The 19,052-nt window shown below is 32.2% G+C and overlaps 1 protein-coding gene across 1 annotated transcript in view; it reads left to right on the forward strand.

The window, feature by feature from the left end:
• Positions 1-514: 514 nt before the first annotated feature.
• Positions 515-19,052, forward strand: part of LOC115883980 (rootletin) — a 101,681-nt gene continuing 83,143 nt past the window's right edge. The window contains exon 1 of the mRNA XM_030902399.1: positions 515-587. Coding sequence (XP_030758259.1) covers positions 579-587 — 9 coding nt within the window. The 5' untranslated portion in view covers positions 515-578. The remainder of the gene's footprint in view (positions 588-19,052) is intronic.

The following is a 19,052-nucleotide window of genomic DNA, read 5'->3' on the forward strand; positions in this document are numbered from 1 at the left end:
CTGCGCCTCATCATTTTTACTAACTATTAGGATTTTGGTCTTCTTGCAGTTAAACCTCATACCATACATATCCCACATGCCTCTACTACTCGGTCTATTAATTTCTGCAATCCCTCAGTACTATCTGCTATGAGAATGAAACTGTATCGTCTGCGTACCTTAAATTATTAATGGTTTCTCCATTTATCTTAATGCTTTCTTCTGTTCCATTGAGTTCTAATTGAAACCATTAATTTATGCCACTAATTTTGAGGTTCTGAATGAAGCTGAAAAAAATGTTGAAACTGAAACACCCGGTGGTTTGTTTAAAAATCATTTAACTTAACTTATTCTCCCTGCTACCCCGAATATTCCTCACAATAAACATCTCCCCTTCTCCAATGCGTTCCAACGCACCCTCCGTGGGGTATCCCCCCGCGGTATCGCATCTGCGCCATCTGCCCGCCGGGTCGCGCCGGCCCGTCTACCTGCCAGCGACGCCACTGGCGACGCTCATTCGTCCGCGGAGCGACGCTCGAGACGACGCCGGAACAGTGGTGCCGCCGCCTCGTCCGCCCCCGCCTGCCGCATACGTCGGGATGCTCAGAGTAAGTCAAAAACAAACAAAAAAATCGCAATTTTTTATATAAAATGTGAGATTTAAATAAATGCAAATATTCTTAGGGGTAGTATATTACCACCCCAGAAACACGTCTATGAGGAATTTGTTTTTCGCGATTTATTTTATTGAAGTTAAAAAAACATAATTTCTAGATAATATGGCAACGTAGGTTGTAGATTAAATTTTCAAGAAATAAACCCCAGAAAAGATCCAAGCCAATGGTTCTCAAACCATTTTTTTTAAATTTTCAAAATAAGATAATTTGGATATTTTGGACTTCTTTGGAAAACAGTAAAGAGAAAATATGTTTCTTTTAGCCCCAAAAATATTTACACTTATTTAAGACTTGCTCTGTATCAAAAAAAAAGTAAAACTGCACATTATAAAAATGGTTCATTTTTATTATTATGTCTAAATATGAGTTTATAGAGGGTCCGGCAAAAGTGCGTCGGACATCTGTAGCTCCTAGAATAAAAAACTTGGGAATTTTGTTTGAAGTGCAAATCTAAAGTTTGTACTAGGATGTATTCCAGGAAAATTTATAATAAATAATATATTTTAACTACATAGGGTTACCAGATGAAAACTTCCAACCCGGGCACGTCTTCCCAAAGATCCGGACTAAATCCGGACGTCATTAAATTTTACTTGTGTTTGATTATTAAAATAATCATGTTATATTGATTGATTATTCAGATTTAACATCTATTTATGTTCTACCTTTTATATCATTACGATCTTTGACCTGTAAGGGCAATCTTGGGTACAGATTTTAATCTTTTTCCCTTTAACTATATATAAACAAAAAGGTTCATGAATCTTCGTAATAAGTCAAGTCAAATTTAAATATTTATTATTCGAATATAACCAAGACCGTCTCTAAAAAGTATTCCTTTTATATTATAATTGTTTGAATGATATTTGAAAAGATATAATTTGATTTTAAACAAGTTTTAAGATAGAGTTTCTTAAATATAATTCTTGTATATTAATGTACATAACTGCTGTGCCGAATAGGTACCGAATATTTCTAACAAGTAATAAATCTTATTTTTTTGGGTATTTGAATTGTTTCATTGGTAGATCCGGTCTCTCAAAATATTTAATAGCTATACTAATTTTAGTTTCTATTCAATTAATACACTTGTACAAATTTTCTTATTTCAGTTTGTACTATCTTTTGTAAGTATTAGCATCTCTTTGAAATAAGTGGCGCCCTTTGGTATGCAGTGTAAGGTATAGGTGGGTATCATTTTTTTTAGTCAAGTGCAGAAGCAAAAGCTTGTTCCCACCGCCTCCGATATAAGAGTAGCCGTTCGCAATATTTTGACTTAAATTTTCAATAAAAGGAAAGTTTGTGTCACAGGAGTTAGGAAACATTTTTAAAATAGCCGAATTTTTTTTTTCAAATATCTAGTAAGCTACAAGCTGAACAAGCTCATTTTCAGTGCACTTTATTAAGATAACATGACGGAAAGCAAAATTTATCTGGTTCAATTAAATTAAATAAAATAATACTTTTTTAAATTAGGTTGATTTATGTTAAAAAAAAAATAATGCATAGTTCACCTTATTTATGAAAATAAGTAGAGTATACTCTAGAGTATACTATAGTATAGAGTATTATGAAAATAAGTAGAAATCTCTCATAACAAGGCAAATAAAATTAAAACAATAATATACAGGGTGTCCGTGGAAATGGAGTCATATTTGAAAAATGACAGCTTCCACCGAAAAATTAGTTACGCCACTGCATTCTATGTAAAAAATTCTGCGGGAATCAGTTTTCACCTTTTCAATATCATATTTCACATAGGCCTGTAAACGTAGCCGAGTATGTAAAGGTGGAAAAAATTAGTAACCAACCAATCTCAACGGGATTATGTAGATAATATGATCTCCTATTTAACCCCTCAAAAGTCCCATTCGGTCCCAGTGGGGGAAGTTTTGTTCGATATAGGAGCAAAAATAGTATATTGTTTTATTAGGAGTAAAAATGATACTTTTTGCGGCGAGGCTGTACAGGGTGGGTCAAATTCGACGCTTTTAAATGGAAACACCCTTTTCTATAGGAGATAGACAAAAACTGATATCGGTGTCTGGAGCTCAATTTTTGTCAAAAACGTGATGGTGAAAACCGCATATCGATATCTGTTACCGTTTCGGAGTTACGGGGTGTTTTTCAAAAATATGCAATTTTAACAAATCGCTTTAACTTTTTTACTATGGAAAATTTTGTATTTTTATGAAAACATTTCCAAAGCACCTTTTTACGTAGAATTTAATGGTTTAAGTATAATTTTTTTAAAATTAATAATTTAAGAATTATCAACAGAAAATTTGATTTTTTATATGGGACACCCTGTATATTTTGAATTTATTGAAAAGAATTTAAAATTACCTTTCAAAAACATAACACACTTGATATTTTGCTCGATTCCTCTTCGAGATATAGAGTATATAAAAATTCGCCCCCTTTAAATAAGTAGGCTTTGAACGGCACCGGGTGTAATTCAAAAAAATCTAGCATCAATTAAAACGAAAATAATATTTGCTATGAGAGATGCAGCATTTTATAACAATTTAAAATATATTTAACCAACATCAACACATTTAAACTATATCTAATAACAATAAAAATAAATAGCAAACCAAGACATGAGATTTTGTTACAGGTGTTCGACATTCTGTTATGGACAGACGGGACAGTTTTTGAACATTTCTCGAGGAATTCATTAACTCAGTGGGGGTGAAAGATACCCTCTCATAACTGCTAAATATTTCTAATTCTTGTCTAGATTATACGGAAGAATAAGGAACCTTTATTAATAGGATTAGATCCATGGGTACTAAGTCAGGCGGCCTCGACGGCCAACGGCTGGGATCTTGGTTAGCTATTCAATTATTCTTGAAACTGGCTGCAAAAATTTGCTGATAACTTCACCGTTCAGAGGTGGTGCGTCGTCTTGCTGGAAAAATATGTTTTCGAGTTCCATTAAGGGCATATCATCAATAAGGGGTCCAGAGCCTACTAGTTAATAGTGGCGAACTTTTAAAAATTCTGTATTTCAAAGGGGATTATAACAAAATATCAAGTGTGCTATATTTTTGGAAAGGTAATTTTAAATTCTTTTCAGTTAGTTAAAAATATAGAGGGTGTCCCAAATAAAAAATCAATTTCTCTGTTGATAACTCTTAAATTATTAATTTTAAAAACATTCTACTTAAGCCATTAAATTCTGCGTAAAAAGGTGCTTTGGAAATGTTTTCATAGAAATACATAATTTTCCATAGCAAAAAAGTTACAGCGATTTGTTAAAAATGCACATTTTTTAAAATAAAAATCCGAAGTTCCAAATAATATAAAAATATTTAAAAGTAATACCTTGTATGTAATTCTAAATCGAGAAACTATGGTTACGCTCGTTCAACTTGACACTTTATGTCAGTTTAATAATATATTTTTGTACTTTTGTGCTTAGGCCTTTTCCTTAGGCGTAAAAGTGCTTTACTTTTATGCCTAGGCGTTAAAATAACTTTTTTATATTGTCAATCACGTCGCAAAAATTAATACTTTTGTGATGTTTGTAAAAAAAATTATAGAGGAAAAATTTAGCCATAAAACATTTATCATTAAATTACTAAAAATATTAAAGTATTAAAATAATGTAATAATAACATAAAAAATATCACGTGACGGTTCGTATTAATATATTTTTATTTTTATTTTGGAAAATTATTCCAGAATAATCTAAATAAATAGCAGCAATGTCCTCATTCATATCCATAACAAAAGCCAGATGGAAAAAAAGTGTCAATAATCCTAAAATTTGCCGTTCACGTAAAATAACAAAATAAAAGTATCACGGGTGAATGGAAATACGTATATGACCCTTTTTTTGTCTCTTCCTATCCTAAATAAAACTCAGAGGTCACAAAAATAAAATCACACTTCACTATAAGTTGAATGAACTAGCATTACACAATTAATAAATAACAATCGCGTAGAAAAAAAAAACAGATAGTAATAGAGAAATATAACAATAAAAATATACAGAGTGAGTCTTAAATAAGCGGAAATATTTTCAGGACTAGTAGATCTCGATAAAAGAAACATTATTTCTTTTTACCGTTTTTCAAAAGTCCAAAGTTCAAAAGTCCAAAATAACCAAGTTATTTTATTTTGAAAATTAAAAAATATATTTTCGCTTAAATTTTGAGAACCACTGGATTTTTTTCTGTATTTTCTTCTTTGTAAATTTAATCTACTACATGTGTTGCCATATTATCAAGATATTATGTTTTTTAACTATAAATTAAAAAAAATCCAATTTTTTGTCAAAAAATTCCAATTTTTCAAATTATTTTTTCGCGAAAAAGAACTCATAGACGTGACCGAATTCAACTGTTGATAAAATTTGTTAAAGTACGTTAAATTAACAAAGTAAGTTTACTTGGGTAAATACCGGGTATAATGGTATTTACCCAAATTCAGTATGCCATGGGTATACTGAATTACCCTTTGGGTATATATCGGGTGCAAGGCCTTGGGTATTTAACCAAGTTTCAATATATCGGGTATTTGCCCATCAGTAAGAAATAACTTCCTTAATTTTATATTATGCAAAAAAATTATCACTGCATAATAATGAGGAAAATGCATGTTTTTAAATAATGGTTTTAAAAAATAGTTCATATAATTACAAACTGAACAAAAAAAATCGTTGATATCGGTTAAGAAATGCCTCTAATATAAAATAATTAAATATTGTTAATTTAAATGGCCGGGCAAACGCTCTCTACCGCGCCTTGCCGCTGTGACGTCACCCGCCGTTCTTCTGGTTGAGTGGAGCCAGACGCGTGTTTATTTTACACAGTTTGCTTTTAAACGCTGTTGAATCCGAGTCAAAATTTTAGTTATTTGTGTTAATTAATACATAATTAGTAATTAGTGATATTTATAAATCGTAGTGGATGAGCGAAAACAGAAAAAAAAATGGTCCAAGGCCATGAGAAGAGATGAAAGGAAAAACGTTAAATTATCCTCTATTTTTACGATTTATTGTTGTGAAGATCATTTTGATGTAAGTTCATATATTTATGTATATTGTCTTACATAGGTATATGAAATTTGAATGTACAGGGTTATTCATTATATTTTGACACCCATATCATACAGCCTTAACTGCAAGTTTTAGAAGAAAACATTAAATAAAAAAGTTGCATGGTTTTTCATATATTCTCTTTTAAAATTAATTCTAGTTATACAGGGTGTCTTAAAAAAGGTGGTCCAGAAAATTGTAGGTATTTTTCGCTTTTCAACTGTCAATATTTCGTAAACATTTGAAGATAGGCATACAGGGTTGCCACAAGAAAATTTTTGATTGTGCAGAACTTGACCATAAAAATGTGTAGCATTGTGTAGCAATCCACGACCAATAATTATAAACTATCCAATAAGACCAAGAATAAGACGTAAAATCGCCAAGTTTTAAGAGTCTCACTTCCGCTCGTTTGTATACGTCAATATATTCATTTCCCATTTCATTTCCTCTCATGCCAGCAAATATTGCAATGACGTCAAAATTCATGTCGCGAAACTAACGATTTTATGGACAAATTAGACCGGTTAAAAAAGTCTGTATAAAAACTGTAAACAATTCAGGACTGTTTAATCGGCCAAATTTGTCCATAAAAACTGCAGTCCTTGCTGATATGGGAGGAAAAGTGAAATAGGAATTGAATATTATTCACGTATGCCAACGAGTGGACCGAACTACAGTGAAATTTGGCCTCTGAATTTACCTTTTAATTAATTAAGCAATCCTGTCTATTTACCGATTTTGACTCGACCGCAAATGATATTTGTCAGTTCAAAATTTAAAGTTCACTTGCGGCCTCTTTTAATGTAACTTAGATAATTTAAAAGCAAAAAAAAACAGCTTTTGTCAGCTGATTTACTGTTCTGGTATGATTTTTTATAATAAATATGTAAATTCTCAAAATGTGTAGCACAGGCCATTGTGGTGTAGCTGTGCAGTTATGGAAGCAAATGTGTAGCAAAATACACAATTGTGTAGCTTGTGGCAACCCTGTAGGCATAGGATATTATACATGAAATATATCTAGAATATCTAGAAATTTCCGAAGAATCCAAAAATATATAGGATGTTTCACTTTAAAAAGTAAATTAATTTTGGCGTTTGCTTATGGGACATCTTGTATAATATTTTCATTACTGATAAACAATTTATTTCCTATAATTTCGTAAAAAAAACAATCTTTAAAAATAACAAGGGTAAGGGTGTGTCAATATATAAAAAAAACTTTCTTTTTCACGCTATGCTCTGGAGTTATTTTTCCACGTACTAAACAAATATTTTTGTCTCTTTTCACTTCTACAAAACCTACAGCATTATCTCCATACGTCTCCCTACCTGATCTGAAAAATAAGTTTATAACATTAATATTTATAACTATATAAAAGTTCGCAACAGTAGGTACCTACTTATACTTAAATATGCCTCAGTACTACAAAGAATAAATGTTACATACCTCTCTGTTTTTTTCCTCGTAATTCAGCACCAATAAATTGGGAATTTGTATTTATAGAAGCAGCCAACATAAAAGCATCGACAAGTTTTTTTTTTTTTTGGTTTTTGGCAAGTTATCTGATTGTGCTTTTACAAACCCGGAATCTGCCATTACTTAAAAAATTCTCAGAACACACAACACATACAAATAATAACTGCACAAAAAAGCATAAAAAGCTCCTTCAATCAACGCTAAAAGCAACAAAAATGTCTTACTACGCCACCTAAATCCGTACATAAACGGAACACGTGTGGCTGCTGCTGGCCATCGCGCGTCGACGAGAACGGCAGGTGACGTCAGACCAACAAAATATCGTTTCAATTCGCGAGGCGTCGTTTGCGTTATCCATAGTATTTTAATGGCGCGTTTTATAAAATTGTGGTACTGCTTTCAAGAAAAAAGTTTTTTTTTGCATTTACACATATTTATTCTAATAAATTGAACAGTTCCTGGCGAAAAATAAAATATATGAATCTTCCTCATTGTGAAATACTCGGCGGTTGAGTGGAAATCAAACTTAATATCTAAATAATATTTTATATATCGCAGAACTAGGATAAAATCCAACATTTTTTTTAATTCTATGTACCTACAAACATGATGTATAATAATATGTATATATTACAATAATGAACCACAAAAATAAACAATTTCAATAAAATTCCAGTATGACTAATTGGTAATGGTAATTTTTTGGTAATGGTTATACATTTGGTAATTTTTGTAAATTCCCAAAACGTCAAATAAATGACTATCCAGTTTCTAGATATGGACCGATTTTTTCTTTATCTGACATTGGTGTTTTTGTTGATTATAATTAGCAAATTTAACGGCCAAAAAATCGTCCTCTGTATAAACAATATTAATCATTGTTATTTATACTATTAATATTTAATGTTCAATTAAGGTTATCTTTGTTATATTATGTGTACACATATAAACATGGCTAATACTTTTATTTGGTGTATTTTAATTTGTATGGTCTAACAGATAAATTTACTTATTAAAATTGTTTAAAAAATAATTGTAAAGGTACGTCCATAGTGCACCAGCTTTTCGGTGCCCGGCTTATCTCGAGGCAGGTCTCATCGCTTTGTGAACCTGCGCAATTGAAGCAGGTAGTGGACATTAAGAACTGCTTGCGGGAAGCGGGAATGTCACATTTCTCACCATAGAGCTATTTCTTGAGAGTATAATATTATGTCTATTATTAGCTAATGATCATATTTATATGAACCTGAAACAAGCATTAAATACTCATGTTCCTAGGTCTCATTGTGAATTTCGTGAATAACATACTTTATCAACTCAACTTTTTATAATTTTCTTCCAGGTGCTTTTAGCGATTCCAATTAAATTTTGAGGGTAAATGTTACTATAAGTGCAACATATTTTAATGCTTAAAAAGTGGCGACATATTTACCAGAGACGTACATATGAGTTATTACTAGAATATTTTTCTAATAAAAATATATGCCCCACTGACTTTTTTCTCTTGTTAGCAAAATTGTGTAGACCGTTAAATGCCTATTAAAAGTTGTCTCTTAATATTTTGTCGATTTCGGCCTCCTTGATGAGATAAACGCAATTTAATTAATTTGCCTTAATCCAATCCTAATAGTAACCTTTAAAAAATTTAATGTAATTAACTTGCCAAAATGTTAAATAACTACTCATTGATCTTCATCAAAAAATATGAAAAAAAGTTCCTATAAACATAGGTGCGGAAATAGCATAGGTGCATAGTTTTAAAGTTAATGTTAAAACTTTTAAAAAATAGGCCTTTTGTAATTTTAAATAGCATTATTTTTGGGGGGAATTTGCTGTAAGTAGCACTGTACGTCAGTGTTATAAATTTTAATAAAATTTTGTAATAAATTACATTAAATAAATAATTTATTAATTATATATTTATTTTAATTTTATTAATTTTGTTTAATACAATTGCGTTTATCCCATAGAGGAGATCGAAATGGACAAATCATCAATATACAACTTTTAATCAGCATTATATGGCCTACAAAATTTTGCTAATAAGGAAAAAAGTCAGTGGCACACATGTTTTTTTTACACAAATACTTAAGTGATAACCCATATGCACGTCACTGGTGAATCTGTCGACACTTTTTTTACCATTAAAATATGTAGCAGTCATAGTAAGTTTTACCTTCCAAATTTCATTCGAATCTCTAAAAGCACTTGGAAGAAAATTATAAAGACTAACTAAAGTCTATATTTTAATCTCCTGCAGCTACGAAACAAAGCAGAATCGGACCCACGTTCATATGAAAAATAAATCTTATTTTTACGTGAGGATTCATCCTACGAGAGTTGGCACATATTTTTTAAAAGACCCTGTATACCGGGTGCATCTCAAAAGTGGCTCACCCCTGTAACTTTTTTATTGTTTCAGATAAAAAAAAACGAGATTTGGTATGTTAGTATTAATTAGGGTTTATTGACGTATTGAACTGTGTTTGGTCACTTCCTGTTTCACTGGAAATGACTACAACTTTTGATTTTTAAATGGCACCCTCGGTATATTTTTACTTTATTCCATAGAAAATGACATTGTGAATAGAATGATATATCATATGTCACCTTTTGACATTTTCGCTTAAAAAAATCGTATTTTAAATTTCATTCTAGAGTCTCTTTGGCTATGTTAAAAACACTAATCTTTAATCAAGGAGCCTTGGAAAAATAGATTTGATGGTCTAATGTTTTTCGTGTCTTGTCCTGGCCGATTAAAAGATGCCCAAATTGTATTTATAATCATATCTCATTATTTTTTCAAATGGAACAAATTAAAATGGCTCGTTAGCATATTTGGAAAAACCTTTCTTTTACGAATAATTTGGTACCACACACATGGCATTTCGAGTCAAATTGTCGTTATGAACCGCGTGTTGCAATTTCAAATAAACCATATGCGAAAATGTCAAAAGTTGTCATATGATATGTCATTCTATTCAGAGTATTATTTTCTATCAAATAAAGTAAAAAAATACCGAGGGTATCATTTAAAAATCAAAAGTTGTAGTCATTTCCGGTGAAACAGGAAGTGACCGAAAATAATTGAATACGTCAATCATTCCTAATTTATGTCATATACTAGCATACCAAAAAAAATACCATTGTCTGAAAAAATAAAAAAGTTATAGGGGGTGAGCCACTTTTGAGACGCACTCAGTATAGGTTCAAAACAAAACAATGTATATTAGCCATATTAGTTAGTCTATCTTTTATGCATATGTCTATTATCGATTAATAAATTAAATAAAATCCAGACAAGTAGAATAGGTTATTTTTATACAGTAGGTATACACTACAGCAAAGTAAACTGACTTATCTGTTTATGTTAAAATTGGGTACATCCACTCATTGATTGTCTACCTCAATTCATTGGACGTCTAATTTATCATAGTTTCTATTTTTAACTGATAATGAAAGCGTTAGTTTAGTTTACTTTTATTATATTTGTAAACATAACGTCTGCATCGCCGACATGAATGATCGATCCCATGTAATTTTTAAAAACGACGAAAAAAAATGGCGCCGGGAGGCACGTATAGCCGCCCATACTAAAATATGTTATTAAAAAGTTGGTAGGCAGTTCTTTTAGTTTCAAAGTAAAGGCATTTTTCCAATTTTATTCCGCGGTTATTTGCGCCACCTGGGGTCGCGTCCGATGGGAGTTTGGAGTTCTCCACACGGATTTTCTCAGAAACGGACTACGGAAACACGGAATATCTAAAAAACTGCGACTTTGACTGATTTTGATGTTATTACAAATTTTGTTGCAAATATTATTCCTAATCTTAAATTGAAAACCGCGTTTCGCTAGCTACTGTAATTTTGGAGTTTTTTTGGAGAAATTTTTAAGCCCCTCCCATACCCCCTTACCAACCCCCCACCCCCACCAAAAACTAATGGCCAGATTCTCGGGTGCCACAGTATTTTTGTGCCAAATTTGGTTAAAATCGGTTTAGCGGTTTTTGAGTTATCGAGTTACAGACGGACAGACAGACACCATGAAAATATTTTGAATTTAGGTCATTTATGACCCAAATAACTCATTTTGAGTGAAATTTAAAAAAAATAATTTTTGCCGATCTTAATAGCCTACCATACTTGTTAATAAAGTATACTCTTCCTTAATATATTTTTTTAATAAATAACTTCCAACCCAGAGCATTTTTCTGTTTACATCCGATTTGTATAATATATCTTGAGTACTGTACAGGGTGTCCCATTTTCGTGTGTTTTATGGGGTGTCTCGTTTAGGAGTAGGGATACAAATATGCGGTTTTCACATCACTATGCTAAGTTACTTTTTTATGAAACTAAAGCTGCTGGAATTTAAAAACTTTGCATTTTCGACCGTATCTAGGTTATCTTCGAGTTTATCTTTTAACTTATCGAAAAGGTGAAAACTGAGTTTTTACGTAGAACTCAGTAAGCGTAACTAGATTTTCGCTGACAGCTGCCATTTTTGAATTATGACTCAAACTTATATTTTTTTTTAAACGGAATACTTTGTACAGGGTTAGGCAATAGTGCGCCGGGCATATGTAGCTCCTAGAATAAGTGCGCATCTAAAGTATGTACTAGGATGTATTTCAGGAAAATATTTTAACTTCTACAGGGTAGCTCAAAAAATGTCAGTGGATGGGAATATTTTTTTAAATGGAACACCCTGTATATTATTACATTTTTGGTTTCCTTTCAGATCAATTTACATAATCCTAAGATATCAGTAAATATATTTCGATAGTTGCAGAGATATTAATAAATAAGTAAAAAAATATATATTTTTCAACCTTTCTTAAAATATTATTAAAAATACAAGAACTGTTATGAAATCAAAACTAAATTAGATTTTTACTACAGATGGTCTATACTTACTTTGCTATAAATATCGTTATCTTACATCGCACAGGGTGTTCAAAATTCTGCGCCAAACTTTCTAAAATATAAAATTATTTTTCTTCGTATTTTTAAATGAAACGCCCTGTATTATTATTTTTTAGAATCATAAACTCATAAACGAAAAACTTTATAAAACACACGAAAACGGGGCACCCTGCTCGGTAGGATTTTTTTAACTCTCTTTTTTTGGATTTAACATTTTACCCATGTTTTTAGAAGGTACTATACTGTGTGGTGCATCGGAACACGGTACATGGGGAACCACATGGAAATGTTGAAAGGGTTGAATATTATCTCCCCAGATAATTTTACGCAAAAGATGTATTAAACTTTTTTAAAGAGGCGTTAAAGTTATACTTTTGTCTAGAACATTGCCTGGAAACTTATATGGTGAAATTTTGATAAAATAATTTAGTACTCACTAAAAACACGGTATGTCGCTAGCGGTAAGAAAAATAATTTTTAGAGGTTACTAGTTTATTTGGTTGCCTGTGATATGCATATACAGGGTGTTTCCTAATTAATCTAAAAAATAAAAAATCGTTAGAAAACGGCTTAAGGCGGGCTCTTAATAAGTATATTTATTTTTTTCTCGGTATAAATATATGCCCTAAAATGCGCTTCGTTTCGGAGATGCAGGGTGTAGAAGTTTTATATTTATTTCGATTTTTCAAATCATTTCAGAACTAACGTCAATATTTTTGATGAAAATTGGTCTCTGGGGTATTTTGATATGAGAGAAGGAGTGGCGAGTCAAAGAAAAAATATATTTTCTTTAAAAAGCAGTAGTGTACCATTTATGTTAAGCAAAAATATCGATTTTTTTTTAATTTTTAACACCCTGTAGATCCAGAAAGGAAATACTTTAGACCTAATGGTTAAGTATAAAAAATTGTTTTAGAACACATGAGAAGGTGCACCACAAATTTTTAGACTAATTAGAAAACACCCTGTATATTGTCAACTTGACAATGATTGTTGATAAATCAAAAATACCTTTTCTGTAGAAAAAAGCCCGATTTTCTCAGGAAAATTTTGGTTTTTATTGAATTTGGGCCTGCGTCTGCAAAATACCGGTATGTTTTTAATAGATCTATCTAGCTAAATTTTAAATATCATAGTCAGAAATAGTTTTATTATTTATTAACTGTAAAATAGAATTTATGCGATAAGTTTTATCAAATATTGTGATTTACTTTATACCTTGGAGTCAAAATTTATATTTAATAAACTCAAAATATATATATTCTTCCACAATAGGGTGCGTCCTCTGCCGGAAACACTGCGACCTGTGGGGTCTATTGTGTTTGTCCCCTTTCTATATCTGCCACCATTCTCCTATCCCTGTGCCCTGCACTAACTATACAGGTCCTTGATAGGATGGAATATAGTTCCTCAGTTCTAGCCTAGCTTTCCCAAATAGAAATTAATGCTTGCGATTCAGAGCCTCCGCAGTGACATGTATTATGTGCTCCGTTGTTTCCAGGATCTTTATCACTTAGGTCTGCAGCAAAGACTTCGCCCAGTACAGATTGAGCTTGTTCGGGTAACACTTGAGCAGCCATATGTCCTGTCAAGGGGCCTGTTAACCAATCCGCAATTTATTCCTGCTAAGCATTAGCAGTTCTTTTGCAGTTTATTAAAAGCTACTCTGATTATACTAATATATCAGTGTAACTTTAAAACTAAATCCTTTGAAATCAAATACTCAACATAAAAAAATATTTACAGCAGAAAAGGTAAAGATGATGCTGGGTTAAACGTAGTCTCTACTAAGAACACGGAGGGGCGCTTTGACCCAAAATTTTACTATTAAGTTTCATATCTATCTTAATAGAAGATTATTTTCTTTTATCTATGGTCTAGAATTTCGTTTCATTTGGAATAGTCATTAAAAAGTGTTATTTCTACCTCTGAATTTGTAAAATTTATTGTATGGCCCAGAGAATTGCCAAATTCGATGTCACATTTTGTTTTACAAAAATTCGAAGGTACCAAATAGAGCCATTTTGTATAAAGTAATTATGAATTTCACCAAACTTCTGAAAAAGTTACGATGGTTAAACGGCATTTTGCTGGAAAGAGTATTCTCGCTGTGTTATATATACAGGGTGGTCCGAACTGTATTCCGGAAACTTCGGCAGCATACTCTGCAGATAAAAATAAGTAAAAGAGTTCGTATAAATATATGCCCTAAAATTCTTCGTTTCGGAGATGCAGGGTGTAGAAGTTTTATATTTATTTCGATTTTTTCCAAATCATTTCAGAACTAACGTCAATATTTTGATGAAAATTGGTCTCTGGGAGTGAGAAATTTGATTTTGATGTCAATATAACTCCTGTTTGTAGGGGGCACCACCTACATGTGTTTTAACTGTTTTGAAGAGTAATAACTTTCCGTACGTACCTGTATAAAGATTCTTTTTGGAAAAATTTTGAGAGCCACCGTTTTTTTTTCTGTATTTGCATCCCTTTTAGTACCGTAACCATAGAGTAAAGCTGTAACTACGGTAATATCAGAGATTAAGAAATTATACCGTGGGAAAATTTGCGGTGAACAGGCAGTTAAAGAAAATACACGATTTTCAACATTTTTTTGGCGAAAAAATCTCATAGACGTGTTCCTGAGATCGAAATATACCACCCCTGAAATTTGCACTTATTTAAGACTCATCCTGTATATCATTTGGGGTATTGTTTAGCTGTGAATGGGGGATTAAGTAAACAGTTTATTAATTAGCATAGTTTAATAAAGTTCCTTTGGTTACAAGTATTTTTTTTATTTGTTAAATTATTGTGGATGTGTGGTATATACGCGAGGCCTGCGAGTGATCGAGTAATGAGCAGCAAACAATTTATACACCGCGAATCCTATCCTCAGTTCATCTAATTCTTTTGTAGATGATCATTCCAATTCAGAAAAAAATTAACCACCCTTTTCAAACCACATAAATTCTTGTAAACAGTAAAAATGTGACATCGAATTTGACAATGACAAAATCATATTTTTGCTGGTATTTTAATTGTAGCTTTCTCTGGACCGTATTACAAATTTTTAGTAATTTGAAGGTCGATTTTTACAAATAATTTTTAGAAGCCTATTCTAAATAAAACGAAATTCTAGACGACAGTACAACTTTATCGCCTTTTCAAAAAAGTCTCATACAATTTTTGCATAAAATCATTTGGGAAGATAATATTTGACCTTTCCAAAATTTACTCCTATGTCCCGCATTCCGATGCACCACTCCGTATAAAAACGTATTACAGGCGATTAAAGACAAAACTACAAACACATTTGAGAGGAAAAATAGTGCATAGTGCACGATAATAACAGACACACTTCATGTGATAAACGAATGAAAAAACAAAGTGGATTTTCTAAATCCTAGACGTCCAAAGTCCAGGGTTGTAGGTGTCTTCCCTGAAAATGGCCAAACAATTCTTGTAAATATTTATGTTTACAAGAATCTCATCGAAAATGACTTGACATCAAAAAAATCCTGGGGTTTTAAGGCCAAAATAATATATATTTGGAGCAAAATAAGTCGAAATACTTGTGCATTCTGTGAATAATGTATGCTACTCGGCACGTATTATTTTTAAACTAAAATTCTAATTAAAATGCTTTCGAAAGTGATAACGGGTTATAGTAAACAAGAAAGTATAAAAGATAGACTTTTAAATGGAGAGACTGAGTCATTTTTATTGCACGTCTTTATGTAATGAAAAATATATCAAAAATATAGACATCTAAATCTAAATTTGAGTTTTGAACTTTGCTCCTTGATAAATTGGACTTTTTTCTTTTTTTCCCTACTTTTATGGCCATTACTTCGGATTCCCGTTGTTAAAAACTATAAAAATAAAAGGAAAAATTATATTGATGGGGATGATCGCGAAATAATAAATGAAAAAATGAATACAAAGAATAGTGGAGTGAATTATTTAGTGTGAACGAATTTTATATGTTACTTGCATTGCCAAGTTAATTAGAAATTGATTTACCTATTTAAATTCAAGCAACGAATTTAAATAGGTAAACTTTGTAATATATCTTGTTAACAATACAATGCAAAAAGTTTTATAAAAATTCACTTTAGTATTTAAATAAACACACATATACAAAAGCAAACATACAAGATGGTTTCGTGTTCCGAAAAAGCTCTGTATTAGGATTTCTGTTTGAGATTTTCACTCCAAAGCTTTTACAAAATATGTATGTGTTTAATGGTAGTTCACATTTCAAAAATATTTTTATACATATAGAGGGTGAGTCAAAATTGCCTATACCTTACTATCCAAAAAAACCGGCGTCAAAGACGGCTGGGAATGACAATCGACGATAATTTTGGCGAGGTCAAGCCTAAACGTCAATTACTTGGCCCGTAATCTTCTTTATTTTTCAATGGCTCTTACTACCAATTGTAGGATAATTTTTATATTGAGTAAAAATTATTTTTAAATGGTGTCGTTTAAAATTCGAGAAAAAATAATTTTTTAAAAAATATTTATGTGTCTGGACGATCCTTTTTTAATCTTTTTATAATTAGTGCTAATTTTTTATTTTAGTTTTCTTGGGTATTAGGTTCTGGTTTCTTCTTTTCTCTAAATTAAGTCGTAGGCTAAATAAGGAGAAAAACTACTTTTTTTCGTGGTCTTTGATCTTCAAAAAACAAACGTTTCGGCCAAAAGTCTTCATCAATGTTAATATTTTGACATTCTGCGCTTTACAAGGGAATTCCAATAAAGAATTGTCATATTTACATACACTAAAAAACGCTAATGTTACTAACAGAACGTTTATATTATTTGTCTGGAAATTTGTATACGAAATACACACACCGGAAAAGTCTAGGGATATTACAATTTTATCCAGCCATCGTCAGTAATTTTATTATTTGCATTTCTGATATAACAAAATTAAAATAAACAAATAGTTTACAGGACGTATTGGAAATAAAAATGCGAAATTTACCGAATTTTTCAAATTTACCTTGATTTTTATGGAACTCAAAAAAATATACACACATTTTTTTTTAATTCTAAACTGTGAATAAAAAAAAAGATAACACCATTTTTACTTAATAAAGGGTATGGCCTCCTCTACTGTTAATTACAGCCCTACATCGTCTCTCCATGCTCCTGATCAGGTTGTCGATCTCTTCTTGAGGTACAGCCTGCCACGCTGCATTCACGGCCCGAACCAGATCCCTACGAGTTTCACGAGGCATACCCATTCTCAAAATTCTTCTTTGGACCGCGTTCCATACGTGCTTGATGGGGTTGAGGTCAGGAGATTGTGCCGGCCAGGGTAAGATTAATTGATGAGCATTGATAAACTCACTTACCACTCTGGCTGTATGAGGCCGTGCATTGTCATGCATGAGAATGAAGTTTCTCCCAAAATCAATGGCATATGGTAACACGACAGGCTCAAGAATTAAATCACGATATGTGATTCCTGTTAGAAACCTTTCAAGAAAAACAAGATCGGTTTTTCGGCCTAACTGAACTCCTCCCCAGACCATAACTGTTCCACCTTGATAAGGGTGCACTTCCTGAACATGATCCAACCGAATAAGATTTCCCGGTTCTCTCCATACCCTAAGCCTTCTCGAATCTGGATGAATTCCAAAGCGTGACTCATCCGTGAAAAGAACATTTGCCCATTGTTCATTCGATCACTGAACATGATCTTGAGCCCACAAATATCGTACCTCTCGATTTCTCTCGTTAAGGGTTGAGCTCTCCAGGGGCGTCTGCTTCTTAAGTTAACCTCTCTTAATCTATTGCCAACAGTGTCAGGACTAACGGTTACATTATGTGTTTCCTGGAGAATTAAACTAAGCTATGGTGCTGTAAGAGTCGGTCGGCGTCGAGCATTTAATTGTAAAAAATGATCTTGCTGAGGGGTAGTAATGCGATGTCGCCCTGTGTGCCTTTCAGCAACATCACCACTTTCACGGTACCGTGTACTTAATCGCGATATTACACTTTGCGTTGTATTTAATGCTCTAGCTACGTCGATTTGGGGCATTCCAGCTTCGAGCATACCCATGGCCCTTAGCATTTCGTCTCTGTTAAGATGTCTACGCTCCATAATGTCGTTTAATACTAAACAGAGTTATTTGAATGAATTCTGGCCAGTTATCATAAAAACATAGCCAGAACAGGTTAAATTCGAACAATTGATGCTAGGTGCTTTTTATACTAATAATAAAAATGCACAAACACTTCTGCAAATATCCCAAATTTAGAAATAACTAGTGTAACTTCTTCGTTTCAATGGAAGTAGAAACAATCGGCCTACAAATATGTGGTTGTTTATTCAAAACATTTATTTTTAACTTTAATAAAATTATATCCCTAGATTTTTCCGGTGTGTGTAGTTCCCAGACAGAAATCAACTCGGATTAGTCCTAACTTTTGACAAGTTTTATGTCAATTTTTATTAAATGGCATTTAGAAATTGACCTCGCCAAAATTATCATCGATTGTCATTCCCCATTCGTCTTTGACGCCGTTTTTTTTTCTCGATCATATGGTATAACTATTTCAAAAATAACGTCCATATGGCTAATTGCACGTAAACAGAACCCAAACAAACAATTACAATGACAAATTGAGCGGCGCGTGTCAAAATCCGGGACAATAAATACGTGATTGCGCGCTCGTGGAGTCTCCCAAAGTGACCTTTGATCAGTGCGGGCGCATGGGAGATTCCACTAGGTCCAGCGTCGATTGTCTTTCTTTCTATATCGCCATTGAACACGAGCCCGTGCGTGAACTACATTGATAATCGGTGATAAGAATTCTAGGGATGTATATATCGATGAAAAAATTTCCTATCAAAACCTAAAATGTCAAAAAATTGCTCAACTACAAAAAGTTGTTAGATCTCATGCAAAATCATGTTATATAT

Source organism: Sitophilus oryzae, unplaced genomic scaffold (assembly GCF_002938485.1).
Source record: "Sitophilus oryzae breed Bouriz unplaced genomic scaffold, Soryzae_2.0 scaffold_2008_pilon_pilon, whole genome shotgun sequence".
In the NCBI taxonomy this organism is placed as follows: Eukaryota; Metazoa; Arthropoda; class Insecta; order Coleoptera; family Curculionidae; genus Sitophilus; species Sitophilus oryzae.